At 40.4% G+C, this 21,442-nt stretch overlaps 1 protein-coding gene across 8 annotated transcripts in view; it reads right to left on the bottom strand.

Moving 5' to 3' along the window:
* KIF16B (kinesin family member 16B) overlaps positions 1-21,442 on the bottom strand; it is a 237,704-nt gene that overhangs the window by 190,350 nt on the left and 25,912 nt on the right. For all 8 annotated transcript variants that reach the window (XM_075925620.1, XM_075925621.1, XM_075925627.1 and 5 more), the window contains exons 4-10: positions 18,317-18,433; positions 15,260-15,357; positions 14,262-14,371; positions 13,507-13,649; positions 10,593-10,761; positions 10,292-10,423; positions 797-972 (exon numbers count right to left, since the gene is read on the bottom strand). In XM_075925620.1, the coding sequence (XP_075781735.1) occupies positions 797-972; positions 10,292-10,423; positions 10,593-10,761; positions 13,507-13,649; positions 14,262-14,371; positions 15,260-15,357; positions 18,317-18,433 (945 nt within the window). The remainder of the gene's footprint in view (positions 1-796; positions 973-10,291; positions 10,424-10,592; positions 10,762-13,506; positions 13,650-14,261; positions 14,372-15,259; positions 15,358-18,316; positions 18,434-21,442) is intronic.

Here is a 21,442-nt window from a genome sequence, read left to right as displayed (position 1 = left end):
CTCGGCGCTACTAGAGCAACCCAGCAGCACCCTAGCTGCTCTGCCCCAGGCATCCTGATTCAGCCACTGCTGAAACTGACCAGCAGCGGCTGAATCAGGACGCCTGGGGCAGAGCAGCTGGGGTGCTGCCGGGTTGGGACAGTAGCGCCGAGGAGCGGCGCTACTGAAGCAACCCAGCAGCACCCCAGATGCTCTGCCCCTGGCGTAGGCAAGAAAAGCCTGGTCTGCTGGGGGGGCACTAGCTGCACTCCCCCCCTCCCAGCAGACCAGGGAGACGCGGGTGGCGGGACCGCCCGCGTCCTCCACGGCTTTGGTCAGTCTCCCTGGTCTGCTGACCAGGGAGACGGGGAGCAAAGCCGCGGAGCACGCCTGCAGCGGGACAGCCCAGGCGCGCCCAGGCGGCGGCTTTGCTCAGGTGTCCCTGGTCTGCTGGGGGGGGGGGGGGGGGATCCAGCGGCTTTGCTGGACTCTCCCCCCCCCTCCCCCCAGCAGACCAGGGAGACCGGGAGAAGCTTTTCTCGCCCCGGAGGACACGGGTGGTGACCCGCCGCCCGTGAGCTCCGGGGCGAGAAAAGCCCCGTTCGTAAGTGCGGATCCGACATAAGTCGGATCCGCGTAAGTTGGGGACTGCCTGTATAGTGGACAATTGGAAGCCAATTCAAAAAACAAAATTACATTCATTCATGACTTCACAGCACTTGTTTACTCTGGTCAATATAATGAAAAAAGATAATTATCTCATTAGGATTTAGAAATAGAGGATATTACTCATATTATAAATAAATCTATAACTAACCTGATTTCCTTGAGCGAGCAAGGTTTTTAATCGGACTATTTCAGCTCGCAGCTCACGGATTAGTTTGACATTAGGATCCTCATTAATAGTAGGCTTATTGATGATGTTTTTGGCTCTATTTGCATAGCGAAGAGTACTTAAGGTTTCTCCATAATTGACATCAGCAGGTGAAATAGCTGAGAATTAATTCAGAAATAGGTTAGCCAGCACCAGATGTTTCATTTAATAAAGTTGGTTAGTAATTTCAAATGTCAAATAAACATCTTGAAGAGGGAGAGAAAACAAGATCAATTATTTAGAGATTTTGTAAAAAAAATACTGCTATCAACTTAGTTGACTTTTAGAAAATTCAACATATCAAACTCAATGGTGAACATAATGTGCTTCTTGAATGTACATCTTTTAACAATATAGTTCAAACTCTGAGAAAAACAGTAGAAAAATGTTTTTATTCTAAGTCTGAATACCATCATAAAATGAAGAAGTTGGTTCAGGAAAAACAATACTAATTGTCTGTTTCTGAATGAAAATTATAGAATACCGTGACAGAAACTAGACAGTAAAATGAACAGAGAAGATGTCATAGCATGTACACATAAATGTAGTTCTTGGGCTTATGTGTAGGTAAAAGGCAGCATACATGACTATACCAGGACTGTTTTCAGTGCTTCCAAGGCCCACATGATATACATTGGGTTTCCAATTGTACTTTTCTATGGAGGCAATTTTATGAGGAAGAGCAAGAATATTTTACTGTATCCTAAGTGGGGTTTTTTCCACATATTTTTCAAGGATAACTTCTAAAAGCAAATGGACAAGATAGTCCCAAGGTTTTTAAGACATGAATCCTCAAATACAAGTAGCATAGCAAGGTATGGGACAGAGATTCTACAGCAGCATCTAACATCAAAGCAGAGCAGAAGAGAATACCATTCAGAGAAGAGAAGGGATACTGACATAAGTTCCTTGTAAGATGTGTAGCTGTGAAGCTGCCTACTTAGCCCTGCACAAGTGCTCAAGGCAGGGAGAAGAGGTGTCTAACACCCAACCTAGCATCTAGCCTGGTGGCGGAGGGAGAAATGGCCTCTCCCCACAGCCCTAATGCAACCACAGCCTGGGTGCTCAGCCCCCTGCCGTGGCCAGACCAGTCCTGGAGAAGACATCCTGCTTCAGATGGAGCAGCCCGACTCTAGAGCAGCCCCCCTGCCGCAGCCTGGCCCCAGACTCCCACCTCCCCCACCACACACACCAGCGCCACGCACAGAGCAGCCTACCGAACTAGCCTCATTCCCCCTTCCCCCCCCCCCCCCGCCACAGCCAGAGAGACCTGGGACCAGTGCCCCCATGCCCTGGTTTGGCCTGGCCCCAAAGGCCCCACCCCTATACTCAACTCCAGAACCCATACTCCAGCCAGAGCCCTGGCACACCAACCCTCTGTCTCATTCTCAGTCCCATCCCATACTCAAAATCCCTTGATCCTACCCCCACCACGTGTATTTTGTATATGCACCAATATGAAGGTGATGTGTCACATCACCTCCGTGTTGTTCATCACCTCCATATTGGTGCACATACAAAATTCATTCTGTTCAGAGGTGGAAAAAAGTAGAGGAAACACTGATCCTGACCTTCATAAAATCATAGAATCATAGAACCATAGAGCTGGAAGACACCTCAGAAGGTCATCAAGTCCAGACCCCTGCTCTAGGCAGGACCAACCCCAACTAAATCAACCCGGCCAGGGCTTTGTCAAGTCGAGACTTAAACACCTCCAGGGATGGAGACTCCACTACTTCCCTAGGTAACCCATTCCAGTGTTTCACCACTCTCCTAGTGAAATAGCTTTTCCTAATATCTAGCCTAGACCTCTCCCACCACAACTTGAGACCATTGCTTCTCGTTCTGCCATCTGTCACTATTGAGAACAGCCTCTCTCCATCCTCTTTGGAACCTCCCTTCAGGAAGTTGAAGGCTGCTATCAAATCCCCCCTCAATCTTAGCTTCTGAAGACTAAACAGACCCAAGTCCCTCAGCCTCTCCTCATAGGTCATACGCTCCAACCCCCTAATCATTTTGGTTGCCCTCCGCTGGACCCTCTCCAGTGCGTACACATCCTTTTTTAGTGGCGGGCCCAGAACTGGACACAATACTCTAGATGTGGCCTCACCAGAGCTGAATAAAGGGGAATAATCACTTCTCTGGATCTGCTGACAATGCTCCTCCTAATGCACCCTAATATGCCATTAGCCTTCTTGGCTACAAGGGCACACCTGTTGACATATCCAGCTTTTCATCCACTGTAACCCCCAGGTCCTTTTCTGCAGAACTGCTACTTAGCTGGGTGGTCCCCAGCCTGTAACAATGCTTGGGATTCTTCCGTCCCAAGTGCAGGACTCTGCAATTGTCCTTGTTGAACCTCATCAGATTTCTTGTGGCTCAATCCTACAATTTGTCTAAGTCACTCTGGACCCTATCTCTGTACTCAAGCATATCTACCTCTCCCCCTAGTTTAGTGTCATCCGCAAACTTGCTGAGGGTGCAATCCATCCCCTCATCCAGGTCATTAATAAAGATACTGAACAAAACCGGTCCTAGAACCGAACCTTGGGACATTCTGCTAGAAACCGATTGCCATCCTGACATCAAGCCATTGATCACTACCCGCTGGGCCCAGCCTTCTAGTCATCTTTCTGTCCATTTATTCAATCCACATTCCCTTAACTTGCTGGCAAGAATATTGTGGGAGACCGTATCAAAAGCCTTGCTAAAGTCGAGGTATATCACATCCACTGACTTTCCCATGTCCACAGAGCCAGTTACCTCATCATAGAAGCTAATCAGATTGGTCACGTACAACTTGCCCTTTGTGAATCCATGCTAACTATTCCTGATCACTTTCCTCTCTTCCAAGTGCCTCAAAATGGATTCCTTATGGATCCCTTCCATGATTTTTCCAGGAACCGAGGTAAGACCGACCGACCTATAGTTCCCTGGATCATCTTTCTTCCCCTTTTTGAAGATGGTCACTACATTTGCCTTTTTCCAGTCATCCGGGATCTCTCCCGATCTCCACGACTTTTCAAAGATAATGGCCAAAGGCTCCTCAATAACATTTGCCAACTCCCTCAGTACCCTCGGATGCATTAAGTCCGGACCCATGGATTTGTGTACGTTTAGCTTTTCTAAATAGTTCCTAACCTGTTCTTTACCCACCAAGGGCTGTCCCATCTTGCGTCACTTAGCGCATTAGTCCGGGAGCCGACCTTGTCCTTGAATACAGAGGCAAAGAAAGCACTGAGTACTTCAGCTTTGCCCACATCATCTGTCACTAGGTTACCTCCTTCATCCAGTAGGGGCCCCACACCGTCTCTGATCACCTTCTTCTTGTTAACATGCCTGTAGAAATCTTTCTTGCTATCCTTCACATCCTTCGCCAGTCGCAATTCCAATTGCGCTTTCGCCTTCCTGATAACCCCTCGGCATTCTCGAGCTATACATTTAAACCCCTCCCTGGTCATTCGTCCAAGTTTCCACTTTTTGTAAGCTTCCTTTCTGTGCTTAAGTTCACCAAGGATTTCCCTAGTAAGCCAATCCGGTCTCCTACCATGTTCGCCTCTCTTGCTACGCATAGAGATGGTTTCTTTCTGTGCCTTCAATAAGGCTTCTTTAAAATACTGCCAGCTGTTCTGGATTCCTTTCCCCTTCATGTTAGCATCCCAGGGGATTCTGCCCATCAGGTGTCTGAGGGAGTCAAAGTCTGCTTTTCTGAACAATGAGAACACCACCTTCACTAACAAGATGTTTAAAACCTTTACAAAACTGAATAAAGAACAGCAGAACAAGACCCCGGAGGCGCTGAGAAAATAACTAAACCATCATCTGTAGAGAAATGTGGTATTTTCTTTTTTCTGATTCTATATTTATCACAAATGTATTTGCTTTCTCCTATCAGTGGCTCACACATTTGGGGTTAGACGAAAAATGGAAATATTTTCCTCGGCTCTTGCCCTGTATGCCCACTCTGCCACAATTGCTATCATTTCTCATTTACTCTACCCATTCCAGTGGTATACCATATACTTATATGCACCACTTTCACAAAACTAAGGTAAATTTTTTATCAAGTATGCCCCGAAAAATCGTAAATTTTCTGATTATTATTGCCCCGGTAAAATGTGGCAATACGGTGTAATGTTATAAGATTCTACTATATGATGTTACTAAGACACATTCCAAATCTATAAAAACTGCCTAGTCCAGTTCCAATTTAATCATCTCAATCAGCAAAATCAAATAGACTATCACCTGATTAGGAAACCATTCTTTGGCAAGAAAATGGATGTGAACAAAAAATTTACATTGTGACAAACAGACTTGCTGTCACCTGAACCCCAGCTGGAGAGGATTCTGAAAGTGGAGGAAAATACAACAAGCAAGGAACAGAAGCCTCAAATCAACTCTCTCCTCTCAACTCTATTCAGGGCATCAACAACATTTGAAAGATAAAAGCAACATAATTGAACTGGAGGACCAGTCCTGGGTGAAGGAATCCAGTTAGATTACTAAAAGAATCCTTTTGCTTTCAATTCACTTAGCTTGTTAGGCTAGATATTAATTCAGGTTTTACCTTTTATGTCTGTAAACAAATCTGACTTCCATGCTTTATTACTGCTGATCACTTAACACCAATTTTTCCATAATTTGTTTTATTGTATATCTAAACCAGTGAGCTTAATTGATGTGTTTGGAAACCTCAATTTGAGAGATTCATTTGTGCATACTATTTTTTATTAATGAAATGACGGACTTCCTGAGTCTGTATTTTCCAGGAGGATGCTGGACAATGTAGCTTACACATTTATGGGGACAAGTCGGGAATGGAGAATTTGCTGGTGTCACTAATATGTAACACCAGCAGTGACTAGCTAGAAGCATTTATATAATTCAGTTGGGAGTGATTTTGCACACTACAGGATGTGTGGAAATAGACCAGGAGAGGTTGTCACAGTAAAGCAGTGTAAAAGGCACCTCAGCTAGAGAACTGAGTGAACACAGCTGTTCAACCATCCAGACTGTACTTTAGGGATACCACAAATCCCATACAGAAAAATCTTTTCTAATATTTAATAGGGACTATACAAACATGTGGCCAGACAGCCCGCCTCCATCACGTCCATCTTATTTGCCTCTCTGAAGCATACAGGACAGAGAAGGAGCAATAAAACCAGCATAGTCTATGCTGGCTCATCTGATCCTGAGAAGCTGAAACATAGATATGAGGAGAGATCAGGATATGCGAGACTGCCACCAGCTGGCACCTATGTTGATTCGAACACACACACAGTCCCTGGAAGAGCAATTTCCCACTGAGAAAACAATGTCCCGTACTTCCAATTTAATCATCTCAATTCTCTCTTACAAGTGTAAATTAAGTTCACAACTCCCTTGTAAGAACTGGTCTCACAGCAGACAGACCAGCATCAATTGGCATTACAGACAAGAAAGAGAAATACGTGACCCCATGGGTATAAAAGATGGGCCCAGCACACACTCACTTTGAGTGTCATTCTACCCTCTACCTGCTGGTCGGGTTAGGTGTTTGACCTCCCGAGGTTCTATGGGGACGCCCAACTCGTATTTTCGTCTTTCCTAGGAATTGAGGGACCGGCCCTGGCCTGACATGCTGGAGTCGAGAGGCACAGAAGGGGGTAAAAATGGTACCTGGATGTGGTCCTCTGTCTTAAGTGTACACACAGAAAGAGTAAGCTGTTACTTGGTACCATTATTTCTATTTTCCTATCTTTATCTTCTTTGTAACCATTTTAAGATCTATATTTTGCTAATAGTTAAGAAATAGAACAATAGCCATTGCAACCATATGATTTATAAGCTTCCTCAATAAACCTGTAACTGTTTAAGTTTTAACCTTACTCCTTCAGTTGCTGTAACAGAATCAAGCACAATTTAAAAGAACTTCAGCCGGTCTTAAGGGACAGATATAGGGAGCCCTGACCATCGGCTGACAAAACAGCACTGTAAAGATTTTGCATTTGTTTCTAATATAGCTGTCAATTGCAGTTCTCAAGAAATTAACTCAAAAAAATAATCAAATTAAATTGCAATTAAGCACAGTTTTAACCCCACTGACAAAAAATAGAATATACACTGAAATTTATTCAATATTTTTGGATTTTTTCAACCTTTGCAAAGTGTACATTGCTCAAATCTTATCATTATGTAGCTAAAATATTAGCAATATAAACAAAAGAAATAGTATTTTCAAGTCTCCTCATGTAAGTACTATATTGCAATCTTTAATGTGAAAATACAAACCACAAACATAATTTTTTTGTTATATAACTGCACTCAAAAAACACAGTGTAAAACTTTAGCACCTACTAGTACTAAAGCACTGTCTCCTGCAAATTGTAACCAAACTTGTCTGAGTGATTGGCTGAACCAGATGTAGGATTGAATGGACTTGTAGGCTCCAAAGTTTTCCATTGTGTTATTTGTGAAGTGCAGTTATATTTTATCTGTTCAACTCTCATGATAAAGAGATTGCACAATAGTACTTGCAATGGGAGATTTGAAAAATACTATTTACTGTGATTTTTACAATGCAATTATTTGTAATCATAATAGACTACAAAGTGTACAGTGCTCACTTTATATGTTATAATTTAAATCAATGTAGCCAAAAAATGTACAAAACACCCACAATATTTAAATAAATAGTATTTTACATTTAACAGTGCAATTAATTGTGTGATTAAACACAAAAAAATGTTTTTAATCATTTGACAGCCCCAGTTTCTAGCAGCACCCATAAGTGTTAGGTGCTTTTAACATATATGAATCTCAAAAGCCAGATATTTGATACTGAGCTTAGCCAACTGCACTAAAAAAAACCTCTTCTATCAGTAGTATGAGGTGGTCTTCCTGATCTTTGCAGGTCTGGTTAAAGACAATGCAGACGAAACACATTTATGCTGTGTGATGTTCTTACCGACAACAAGCTTAGGGGACTGTAATAGACGTCATTGTAACACGAGCACTGAGCTCTATATGCTTCCACCATGCTATCCGTAGGATAGATACTGGAGCGAGAGACAGAGAACAACTACAAGGGAGAGAGGGAAGTCATCCTAGCAGAAGTGACATTGGGAGAAGGGGAAGCAGCCCAAAGAACAGTATCTTGGATGGTGCCCAAAATGGCGTGGACACTGAAAGTTGTTCTCTTTTAAACTGATTGACTAGATAACTATAAAAACCACACAAAGGAAGAAACAAGTAGTATTGTGAGCAGACTGTTACTTGGCATTCAGGAGACCATACTTCCAATATACGCCCCTAAAAGACAGCATGTAAGAAGGGAGTGGCACATAGATCTAAAAAATGTCAAGACTGTGCACTAAAAGCACTTATCCTGATGGTGTCAGTCCATTAGGCAGCTCTCATCTGCTGTGTTATATAGAAATAAATGTTTGTTTAATCAACTGAGCCATTATTAAAAACGTTTTATTTAAACTGTAAAGAAGTTCTAACAAGAGCAGCTTCTACATAATGAAGTTTAACCTAACAGATTAAAGTGCTGTTAGTGTCAGAAGAGTAACTATTTAGCTATGAGGAAGCGAGGAAACAGATTAACTGAGGCAGATGTGTACCCAGAAGCCTTCTACTACAAGAAAAGCTCAACAAAGAAACCAACAGAACACCACTGGCCATCACCTATAGTCCTCAGCTAAAACCTCTCCAATGTATCATCAGTGATCTACAACCCATCGTGGACAATGATCCCTCACTTTCACAGGCCTTGGAAGGCAGACCAGTCCTCGCCCACAGACAACCCGCCAACCTGAAGAAAATTCTCACCAGCAACTATACACCGCACCACAGTAACTCTAACTCAGGAACCAATCCCTGCAACAAACCTCGGTGCCAACTCTGCCCATATATCTACACCAGCGACACCATCACAGGACCTAACCAGATCAGCCACACCATCACAGGTTCATTCACCTGCATATCTACCAATGTAATCTACACCATCATGTGCCAGCAATGCCCCTCTGCTATATACATAGGCCAAACTGGACAGTCCCTACGTAAAAGAATAAACGGACACAAATCAGATATCAGGAATGGTAATATACAGAAACCTGTAGGAGAACACTTCAATCTTCCTGGACACACAGTAGCAGATTTAAAGGTAGCCATTCTGCAACAACAACAACAAAAAACTTTAAGAACAGACTTCAAAAACAAACTGCTGAGCTACAGTTCATCTGCAGATTTGACACCATCAGTTTAAAATTAAACAAAGCCTGTGAATGGCTAGCCAACTACAAAAGCAATTTCTCCTCTCCACATCATCTCCACATCAGCTGTTACAAGTGGGCCTCATCATCCCTGACTGAATTGACCTTGTTATCGCTAGCCTTACTCTTGATTGGTACTCCTTTCTTATACCTATATATTTATACATGTCTCTGGAATTTCCAGTACATCCATCTAACGAAGTGGGTCTTTGCCCATGAAAGCTTATGCTCCAATAAATCTGTTAGTCTATAAGGTGCCATAGGACTCCTTGTTGTATTTAGCTATGGCACATTCTTACTCAATAGATCTGCTTCCTGTGTGTATTATGAGTCAAGTGTGACCAACAGGCCAAACTATTCATTATTATTATTTTCTCCTATTAATACCGCAGATATAAGAGTTACGGGAAAGCATAGTAGCTCATACGTTAAAAACTGATGGGCACATTCAAATTGCTGGATCTCTATTACTGATGATGATATACATGTCAGAGGGAGGGAAAAAAGTCTTGACATTTAGGGCACTGATTGAGGGTGTTAGGATGGAGGGCAGTTAAAAAAAACCTGATAAACTAAATAGTCCTGAAGGCAATTGAATCACAAGATATTAGGCATGTTTGAGTTCAAGCTTAATTGATCGCTATTAACTGCATTTTTAATCTTTAATGTTTCATTTCTAAAGGCGGCACAAAAAGTGCTTGTACATACATTTATGCACTCCCTACTCATTCAATAAGTACCTAATGAATGCAAATAAAGTAGGTATTTGGCATACAGATTCAGTTAGACACAACTAGTGATATGCGCACACAAACATCTAATTTGCAAGCACAAATATATGCAGTTGCACGTCTTCTTGAAAATCTGGTTGTATTTACTGAAATAAGTGGAGAGAGGGTCAAGCACACAAATATGTATCCCCTGATTGCACTGCTAGGGACCCATGCTACAATTTTTTTTAAAAGGACAACGATGTTCCTATCAGACATTATGAAAAAGAGAATAGTTAGTGAAAGAATTTGGACTGTATTAGGAAGATTTGCTTCGCAAAGTAATCATTAATTTAACAAGGTGTAAATAACACCATTTCTTAATGAGGCATTTGGAATAAAAATATTTACGACTAATTTGTATAAACTGATAAGAATGAAGGTAAGTAATTTAAAACACTTACTGGCAATCATTATAGTTTTAGAGTTTCCTCCTAGGCTATCTTTCAACAACCAAGTCAACACAGAGTCTCTGTAAGGCACAAATACTTGCTTCTTCTTTGCAAGAGGATTTGCTGCATCCTGAGACAAATCAGCTGTGAAGGAGAGGAGGAAAGCAATTCTGTATTTTGTTTAATTTTTCAAAGGAATTAAAACCATAGCACTACTATCCATTATTGCTATTTAAATGCCAACCAACTAAGAAACAAATACCTAATACTAATGCAGAAAGAAGACAGAGCATGAAAGAAAACAGAGACGTACCTAAGGCAGAAATGACATTTCCCAGAGTAACTAGAGATTTGTTAATATTCCCTCCTTCTTTTAATCTAACCCCTGTAGCACCAGTGGCATCTGCTCTCTCACTTCCAGCAAGATCTACCAAATGGATCTTGCTAACAGTCTCACAAGGCATTTCAGCATCAAATTTTGCCTAAAGAAAAAGACAAACAAGAAAATAAAAGATAATGGGTTAAGCTACAAAGTCTTACAATCTTACTCAATTGAGTCTGTATCTTTCATGTCATTTTTTTGAGATTCCATGTATATATTTACAGTAACAGAGCTGTACTAGAGATACCAAGGAATGGAGTTCATTCACAAGCAATTGCATAGTATCCACTTAGCTTTAATGTGTGAACTATTACTTTAAAAAAATCAGTTATTTACATAAATACAGCCATCACAAATGTCTTAAAATGCATTATTTTAAAATAATACAGATAACAGGCGAGTTTGCTGCATTACATTTTTGGGTAACAATTAGAGTTACCATTTTTATGCACACACACACACACACACACACACACACACACACCCTCTTCATTCAGATTTCCCATCATCCTTTTTTTAATAGTTTCTTTGAACAATATATTAACACCAATTGTTGGCTAACCTCCCATCTTTTTCTAAAAGCTGTGAGCTGAATAATTCAGTGCTCTGAAAATATATTTTTTGCAACATGCTATGGGGAAAAAAAAACAAAACACTGCATCTATGCCAAATTCTCTCTCTCTTCCATCTTCCTTCCATAAAATTCTGCATAGGGCTACTATTCCCACACCAAAAAAATAGTACACTCCCTTTTGTATGGTTGACTGCTAATAGGAATTGGAATGGAAAACAAACACCTAGAAAAATGTATTTCATCACCCCCTTAGTCCGGAGACTAATATGGGGAACATAGGTATTCATCTTGAGTACCCAGAAGAGGACCAGTTAATGGTAGAACAAAGATAAAAAATTTGAGCCGTGAGACTATTGTACAGTTTGGGCCATGAGACTATTTTCGGAGGCTATGACCAATATTAAGGCATAAAAGACAGTCATCATTTTATGCAAATCACGTAACATGCGGAAATTTTGTCATGTGTATCCATGCATGTGCAGATGTGCACAAGCAGAAACATATGCTGTCAGCCAAGGGCGCTCTGTAAATCATTTAGATAACATCTGAATCTCTCCTGAGTGGCCACCCAAGTGCACAGATAACAGGGAACATTGTAGGTGGTGAAGAGCGATATCCTCAATATTAAGGAAGGGAGACACTCGAAGTACACCAGATGGTTACTTCCCATGAAAGTACACCAGATGGTTACTTTGAGTCTGTTGGCCAGTTGTACAAGAGAGGTGATGACTGGCCAACTGCCCCAGCTCTAGGGATTTAACCTGGAGACTGTGCCACATGGAGCCTCTTTCAGCTCCATTTAAGCAACTCCTCCCTACCCATTCTGAATTAGAAATGGGAATCCAGAATGGCAGAGAGGTTGGAGGTCAGAGAGCCAACTGGCAGAGACCTGGGGAGGTTTTTTCCACTTTCCTCACAGCTCCTTCAAGCCACAAGTGGCAGTAAGAATGTGTTTAGTACCTAGCAGAGGTACTTGGTTGAGCTGTTAATTCATCTCAACCTGGGGCCAGTTTTCAGTACAGTTGAAAGTATTAAATGAATGGAATTTTGCTAATGGGTCTTAAGAACATAAGGAAGGCCATACGGGGTCACACCAAAGGTCCATCTAGCCCAGTATCCTGTCTTCCAACAGTGGCCAATGCCAAATGCCCCAGAAAGAGTGAACAGAACAAGTCCTGTCATCCATTTCCAGCCTCTAACAAGCAGAGGCTAGCAACACCGTTCCTGCCCATCCCAGCTAATTGCCATTGATGGACCTTACCTCCATCAATTGATCTAGTTGTTTTTTGGTCCCTGTTAAAGTCCTGGTCTTCAGAACACCCCCTGGCAAGGAGTTCCACAGGCTGACTGTGCACTACATGAAGAAATACTTCCTTTTGTTTGTTTTAAAACTGCTGCCTATTAAAGTCACTTTGTGACCACAAGTTCTTTGGTGAGACTTCGTGGTCTTCAAAGGCTTAAGTCTGAACCCTTCTGCACCTTCTGTTCCCCTCATGATGGTGGAGGGTAGCAAGGGCCCTCCAATTGAACTGAATGCAAGTGGACAGACTAGGGAAAGCCCATTCCAAGTTAAGAGTTATGTGGTAGGCGCTCTTGTAACCTCCCCACTGGGAACATTTAAATGCCTCATAAAGAAGAGTATTGGTGATGAGCAGATAATACCCCTCCCCCAGGTTTAAGCTTAATAAGAATTGCAGCCTGACACTTAAAATCCATACAAGTATCTGACCTAATTTAAATAGAAGTAACCAGTTCTCCCAAGTTGCTGATTTGATAGTAAGGATGTTAATATTAGATCAACTAATCAAACAGACCATGGAGTTTCCATCGACTAGTGGATAAGGGCACTTCCGCTCTGAAATTTAGCAAGAGCCCACTGGGCTACATTTCAAAGGCGGAAGTGCCACAGAGAGTTCCGCCTTTGAAATGTACAAGAGTCCCCGCTAGGGCTCTTGTACATTTCAAAGACTGAAACATCACATGGAGCCTGGAACAGCGGGGGCTCTTGTACATTTCAAAGACAGAACACCGCTGCTGCGTCCCTGCCCCTCCCACGGAATTGGAGCTGGGAGGAACTGACTTTCTGATAGAGGCAACAAGGGGAGGGGGAAGCAACCAGTCAACTAGTGTGTCGACTATCCAATAAGCTTTTGCTTATCAGATAGTCGACTAGTTGATTAGTCACCTACATCCCTATTTGACAGTTACATGAATCAATTAGCAAGTAAGTTGTTAAATGTAAATATTTAAAGACAACACAATTATTTTTACCTTAGTGAAGTTGATCGTGAAAATTGCATGAGACCTGCTGCTAACATCATTCATTCCAGTTGCAGCAGTAGTTCGATTTATGTTTCCTCCTTCCATGAGTTCTTCTACATCGCTGTAATTCTGTACTAAATGTTTGGACAAATCTGATCAGGAACAAAAATGAAAATTAGAACAAGAATACCTATGAAGGTACTGTGAACTGATAGAGAATCCAGTCCACCGCAATACAACGCAGCAATGCTTTAATTGCACAGAAAGTGTGTAAAGTCAATTACCTTAATTTCTTTGAAATAGAAGAATGAGACATTGTGCAAAGAATACCAGACTATTATTAGAATATTTACAGTAGAATAGTTTTTAAAAGTGCCTATTTCTCTTCAAAGCATATACAATATCTCTAACTTTTCGAGGGTCAAGAACTTGCAATGTCAGAGTAGCAGACTAAGATAGTCAGATTCCAATAGGCTCTTTTCACTTAAAAACATCCACAATTCCTAAGATAGCCCCAATGCTTATTTAAAATCAATTAGCAGAGCTTCACTTCAATAAAAAAGTGTTCTGCTTTAGAGGGGTTTGGAAATGAAAAATGCACAAAAGGCTGTTCCCAATAATGTTTTAATATTGACAATTAACTGTATTGTCTTTCACTTTCATCTTTATTTGCATAAACAATTTAATGAGAAAAATAGGATTATACAATTAAACACAAAACATGCAAATATTCACAAAATAGAAAGTACTGAAGTGGATTTTACCCTCAACATAAGGCCCTTCTTTTGGATGCTCTCTTATTCTTAAATTATATGTTTTTGATGACTTCCGTCTAAGCAGATCTCTTACACGTTCGTTATAGATTTCCAGATAACTGAAACAAAAGTATTTTAATTTAGAAAAATATTAAATACAAGATTTTAAAAAGCAAAATTACTGGAAAGAACTCCTTCAAATGGTAAAATTAAGCTTCAATCCTACCAATTTACAGATGAGTTATTTTGCCCACATTAGTTCAAATGACTACTCAGTCACTCTTGCAGGACAGATCCCAATTTGTAAATTTTTTACCAAATTGTGATACCATTTATAACATAAACTCTATGGTAACAGTACTTCTAAAGATGATATAATGATACAAATATCTCCATGAGTTGCCTGTTTTTTTCTGTAATGTAATATGCTTCCTAAAGTAACACCATTTCTTGATGCAAATCCCATTACTACAGGTAGTTGTAGCAGCAGAAAAACAGTTGATCTTCTTTGCTTTTTAGTCTCTAAACATTAGAAAATGGTCTAGTAAAAAATTAAAAACTTGATTTCATCATGGTCAAGTGATTAATCGGATGTAACTGTTACAATTGCTGCTTACAAAAAGCCAAAAACCTGCAGAATTAAAGTATTTTAAAATTATTACATATGGTGCATATAGCAACAGCTGAAGTTAAGATTCTTTAAGTGTTCCCATTCTCAAGAATTATTTCAGCTGTCTGTAAATCATGACAAACTTTTAGCATCTGAGATGAAGTTTCCCAGGTTCAATCTCTGTCTGCTGTGAAATTTTTGAATGCAAATGGAAGGATTAATGAAAGCCAGCAGAAAAGTGCTGAAAACATTTCCAAAAAATCCATTTTCAAGCTGAGAAACATGGAAATTTATCCCAAAATCCACATTGTACAAAAAGATACTAACATGAAAACAAGGAGTTTGTAACAGAGTTGATTCATTCCCAGCAATCTTTCTAACACAGTGAAAAACCTACCTGACTTCCGTTCGAAAGGATGCTTCATTCCATCTTGTTTTTTCATTTATTCTACTGAATAAACCTTCGCAAATTCTAGGTATTAAACCGGCATCACCCTGCAAGAACAATTTTGGTTTTCTACATTGCTACATGCACATGCCGTATATTTTAAGAACAAAAGCCAAGAAATCACCAGTTTAAATTGACAATACCCAGAGTTATTGAAAGATACACACAGCAGGGAATTATTAGATATTTTTAATATCATATTTAACAGCCATAGCAACTTGGAGGTTAAGCAGATTGCAGTTCAGACCCTAGTAAGAGCCCTCAGTTTTGGGTTACATTTTACTGTGTACCCTACACATTTCATCCATACAATTCTCAGCTACCTAAGGCACAGAAAGAATCCAGTTCTCCAGAGCAACATTTAACTGCCCTTAACTATGAGGCCATCCTTTCTCTCCCTGAAACCTTTTGCCTCATTCAATATACACCTTCCAACATCTGCAACAAGAGAAGCAGGGGTCCTACAAACAGCCTCATGCACTACACTACTCTGATCCATCCCCAGAGTAGATCCATCTTCTGCACTGAGTGAGGCAGAGGGCCTTTGGAAAATACAACATGCAGTAGTGCAATTAAAGGCTATTATAATAATATGTGCGTAAGGGAACCAAATTGAAGCAATTTTAAGTCTTGCATTTCTCAATTTCGGAGTACTCGATTTTGTGACTTTAATGTTCTTTTTGCACAGGTTTCTGTGTGTAATTTCCTACATCTCTGAAAACTTTAAAAAAAAACAAAATTTGAATAATCTTGTGGCAACAAATTGACATGTGCTGATGGAGGAAAAATACAGAAGTGAGACAGAAAGACCTCCAAAAATGCCAAATTATTACATTAAATGAAATATAGAAGCTAAACATTAATGTAACTGTCAAAGAGTTAACACCTTTTGTTCATGTATTATAGCTAAATTAATACAACATACCCATGTGATTTATCACCACAAACCTCTGCCAACTGAGTTAACAGAACCCTGGTCTACAATAGGGAGTTATTTCGAAATAAATTCCCTTATTTCAAAATAATAAATCTTGCTTTCCACAAGGAACAACACTTACTTTGAAATAGTTATATCAAAATAGCAGTAGTATGGACACTCCACTGCTGCTATTTCAGAATAACTACATGCCATTCAAAGTTAATACTCCCCAGTGCTTCCTGGGGCTCTAAGTCAAGGTAGAATATCCACATTAAGGGAGCCTGTTTCGGACTAATTTCAAGGCTTCCCTGTAGAGTGGACACGCTATTTTGAAATAACTTCCTAGAGCACACAAGCCCAAAATAACTAACAACAGTAGTAAGATATCATCTTCTGTATAGAACAACCACTAGGGAGCAGCTGAGACACTTAAAGAGTTTCACAGATATTTACAGAGAGCAAAGAAATTCTGAAACACCAGAATCCTTAGTTTTCTTCCAGGTTCTGGAGGACAATATGCTCAAGTGCATTGGTGCCCACACTTTTGCATGCTCACTTCTGTTAACACAATGCCCAGAATAAGAAAACCTGCCCTGCAAAGTATGATCTCAAAAATGTCAGTCATAGCATTCATGGGAGGCAGAGGGACAAAAGGAGAAAGACTGATTCTGCCTCCTTCTGGGAATAAGGAGGCTAGGTCTTTCCCAGGCAAAGCAAGGTAACAGTGGCTTCTGGGAGAAACTGTGCAGGACTCTACTTGTCTCCCTGGTAAGACAGTGTGACGTAGTGGGGGTACTTGCTGGGCTGTGATGACCCCTGCTGTCTGGAGCAAGACCCAGCAGGGAAAGCCTCACTAGGCAGAGGTAATGCCAAACTTGTTGAACCAGTGGCCAGACACCCCCCATGGAGAGGAACAAAGGAAGGTGGAATGCTGCCCTGGCTGGGGGGCAGGGCTTGGAGAGGGTTAGTTAGTTCCTATCTGGAAGGCAGGGAATAAGGAGCTGGGGAGGGGGCTGGGACTCCCCTATCTCAAGGGGGGGCACTGAGGCCTCTTAGCCCCAGTTCCTGTAACCAGATTACATCTGTGCTGCGCTGTGCTGGAGGAGCAATAAACCACCCTCAATTCCACTGGCTGGTGCAGTCTGTTTGTGCCATTTCGGGGTGCAGGAGACGGGGAACCCCCAACGCGCCGTCACAGACACTACAGGTGCTCTTGGTCCCAGCTGTCTGTTTTCAGCAGCAAACACATTTGTACATGGGGCAGATATACTGGTCTCATGGGGGAAATCCATTCAGAATTGTTAGCTCAGGAAGGTGAAAATTAGTGACACCACTACAGCTCCTGTAGCTCAAAAAGGATTTAACCGACAGAGGGCAGGTGGCAGCTTTTCCTTCTTAAATTCTGCAATGAGATGGCAGCTTTTATTTTAGCTAAGCAATACAAGAGAGTCCAGATAGTAGAGAGTACTTCTGGAATGCATCTAATCAGCATGCTATTGGCTGCACTGCTTAAAAGTTCTCTCAACCAGTTCCCTTCCCCTCTTAGACAAGCATCCCCCCCCCTCACTGGAATCAATTGTGAACATCTCCCCTCGAGTTTTAAATCCTTAAAATTAAAGTCTGTGTAATATTTTAAATGATAGCTTAAAAACATGAACTCAGCCATTATTCTCAGACCCTATTCCCAACTTGAAGGTTTTATCTTCAAATAGAAATCAAACTGTCATCTTGATGTTTTTTCTTTCAGAACCAAGCAGTTTTCATAAAGTGATAATCATACATTCTCTCAAAATCACAGCTCCTTTATGGTGTCTCAATTTGAGTACCCAAAAATCAGGAAGTCACTTTTGAAGATTCTGGTTCTGATCTGTGCATAAACAGCTTATGGTTAGATGTATCAGCAACACACACGTTTTTTTCCTCCCCCAATTTAAAATTTTTCCCACATAACTAACAGGAACTTTGTAGACTCCCAGCTAACTATTAGAAGTTAGAATTAGCAAAATGCAGACAAGATAGAAGAGAATTATGGTTCCAAGAAGAATCCAAATGCACAATAAAACTGAAGTCTGCAAAACATGACATACAGTATTTCCCATCATAGTGTACGACTTCCCAGATCCAGTTTGTCCATATGCAAAAATACAAGCATTATAACCTTCAAAAGCAGATGTAAGGACATCTGTTCCAAGATTTTTAAAAACCTAAAAACAAAAACAAAAACAAAAGGTTTTTAAGAGACTGAATAGTTAAAATAAATTATATATATGGAGTAGTTGTCATTATAGTTTAATGTATTCTGTTCAATGTAACATTGCAAATAGTATAAAACAGCAGAAATATACTAACATATACAAGCTATCCATTTGGACCAGTGATATTAGCTAGAAAGCATTTTGATTAAATACAGAAAGTCACTAGTATATTTAGCTTACAGCAACACCAAAGTATTCTTTTCACTCTCTCTGCCAAACCTAGATTTTCCTGATACTGTTCAAAATCATCAGAAAACTACCCCTTTCTCCCGTTTTTTTTAATGTAATCTCAAACACTATTTAATGACCATCTTTCTGCTACGTTAAGGCTTCCTTTATACCGCTAGTATCTCCCCCAATGCTACAGAATTTGAAAGTGTCTACTCCTTTTCTTGAAAAGAAAACTCTTTCTTGATCCCAAGACTATAAATGGCATTTTTCACCCAAATAGAAGAGGTAAGTGGCCTTTTTCTCTTGCCAATCACTTCTTACATTACAGAACCTTTGAATTCAATCTCAAGTTTTCTTCTGGCCAAAGTACAGAATGTTTCTTCTTTGTAGTAGTTACCTTCTTTCCTCAAATAGCCCCTTCTTCTTTTGCCCTCACATTTCACCAAATCTGATATTGCAGAGAGCACTCCATCATCCTGGATCATCTACATAGCCGTATAGATGTGCCTGGTTCCTTTCTCTTATGGTGGGGTTGGATGGCTCCAGGCCCCATTACCCCTTAAAGAGGACAAACCACTCTGTTATAGCATGCCACACTCAACATGCTCATGTATCAGAGTTTTGGAACCGGTTTTAAACAATCTTAAGCACAACTCTTGACTCTCTCCCAGTTACAGTAGACTTCCAATAATCCAGAACCTATGGGACCTAGGCGGTGCCGGATTATCCGATATGCCGGAGAATCAGGAAGTACTATAAGCTGGTTAAGTATATACTGTATATAGAATATACTGTATATAAAGTGTTCTTAACCCTTTTTATTGTACATACTGTATACAGTATGTTTTAGTTTTTTTAAACCCTTTTTCGCTCAGTTCAGCTGCTGCTGTTACCTTGTGACTCATTTTTTGCCAAAGCTCACTCACTAAGCTCTTGCCATTTTGATGTCGGACTATCAGGAGTGCCGGACTATTGGAGTTTTACTGTATTTAGAAAGTGTGTCCACTTAATGCCATTTTTTCTCCTGGGCAGCCTCAATTTTTCCTCCTTTTGCATATCTTGAGTCTAAATCTCCATCCCACTATCTCTACAATACTGTCTATAGGTGCAAAATTCTGGTGGTATGTTTCTTGAAATCCTCATCCATACCTGCATTTCTTGATTGCCTCTCCATGATAAAGTTCTACAAACCCTTGTGCATGAAGATTGCCACTATCCATCTTCTCAAACGTTGAAAAATAAGTCACTTTTATGATCGCCAAACAATTCCACTGAAAACTTAATTCATTTTATTCAATTCAGTTCAAACTTTGCCTTATTTTTGGTAATCTCTCTGAGTATGCTCAAGCCTGCCTCGTGGAGTTGTTAATCATTATTCCTATAGGGAGGTCTAACCAGTGTTCCCTGTAAGTTGTGTGCTTGAATTGCTGCTCAGGAAAATTTCAGATGCCTACCCGCTGATTTGCAGAGCCACATAATTAGATTTTGTTTTTCAATTGGTGGTACACATAAAAAAATTATTCAGCACATGGATGGAAAAGATTGGAGGGAACATTGGCTGTATCTCATCATTTTAGCATCCCAAGCAAGTGAGCATATCTGCACCCCCTACTCATTTTTATTCTGCATTTTTCTACCCCATTTTACCACCCTCAACTCTGGATCCTATATGGCTACCCCACTTGTCCTGCCCTGGTGACAGCCCAGTTCCTACCCCCACTCCCTTCATTAATTTAGTACTAGTCTCTTTCTTCCTATACAACCTGGAAAATGTGGGGGAACAGAAACATCTTTATGCAACAACAAAAAATGTATTATGCTATATAACTCTTCAAAATTTAATCAGGTTAAAGTAAATCAACAATGTTTAGAGTGAGATTGCCATTTTCTTCATTATTGCCTAAATGGAGCAACTTCAAGAGACCATACAGTTAATTTCAGGACTGAATCACTGGGGCAGTCTGTTAGAGGTCAAAGGGCCAGTACAACTGACAAATTGTCTGTCTTCATTCTTGTTGAACAAGTATTCAGTTAAAGATCGGATGGTTAAACCTTCTAGTCGAATTTGAGTCACTGTAACAAAACTTATGTCCACAAGAGGGCACTGACAGGACACATGAGGCTGGATACAGTCTAATTTATCACTCAGCTACTTGTCTATAGCACAAGTTTAATGATTATGAACCAAATTTGCAAGTAATTCAGGTATCCAGCAGTAATGCAAGTATCCATTGTGCTCCACCACGAGCTGGACGTGAATCCTTCAGAAAGGTTTCTGTGATACTGTGGTGTAACAGAGTGGAAATTCTGTAGCAGCTTGATGCAAGTTAAAATGTGTAGGTTTACAATTCTACACGAAAATGAATAATACAAGGCAGACAACGTATGTAATATTTATTTTTAAGGCAAGTCAAATTATTTGAAGATGGCCTTCAGCTCTCCATATGCTATAGGACTTGTTATTTAACACAAATGCATGATAGGCAATGGAGGGTTTGACAGCTTGGAGGCCAGTCTTTCTGAATGGCAATGTTTTCCATATCTGAGGCCTCAAATTGACTTTGAGAATTTTTATGAAAGTTTTAAATTACAACCTTTCCTTCACTTGATTAAAATTAAGATCTTATTTATTTTTCAAAGCATACATGGACAGAAACAAATAAAATATTCAGAAAACAAGTACACGGTGGCAACTGCTGCAATGGAAAAAAAATAATTTGGCAAGAATTAATGACTTCTTTAGTTACACACAATCAAGTGGTTGAACTGATTCACGTATTACTTAAA

The sequence above is a fragment of the Pelodiscus sinensis genome, chromosome 3 (genome assembly GCF_049634645.1).
Source record: "Pelodiscus sinensis isolate JC-2024 chromosome 3, ASM4963464v1, whole genome shotgun sequence".
Taxonomy (NCBI): domain Eukaryota; kingdom Metazoa; phylum Chordata; order Testudines; family Trionychidae; genus Pelodiscus; species Pelodiscus sinensis.
The sequence above is the reverse complement of the archived record's forward strand: the minus strand, read 5'-3'. Positions and strand labels throughout refer to the sequence as shown.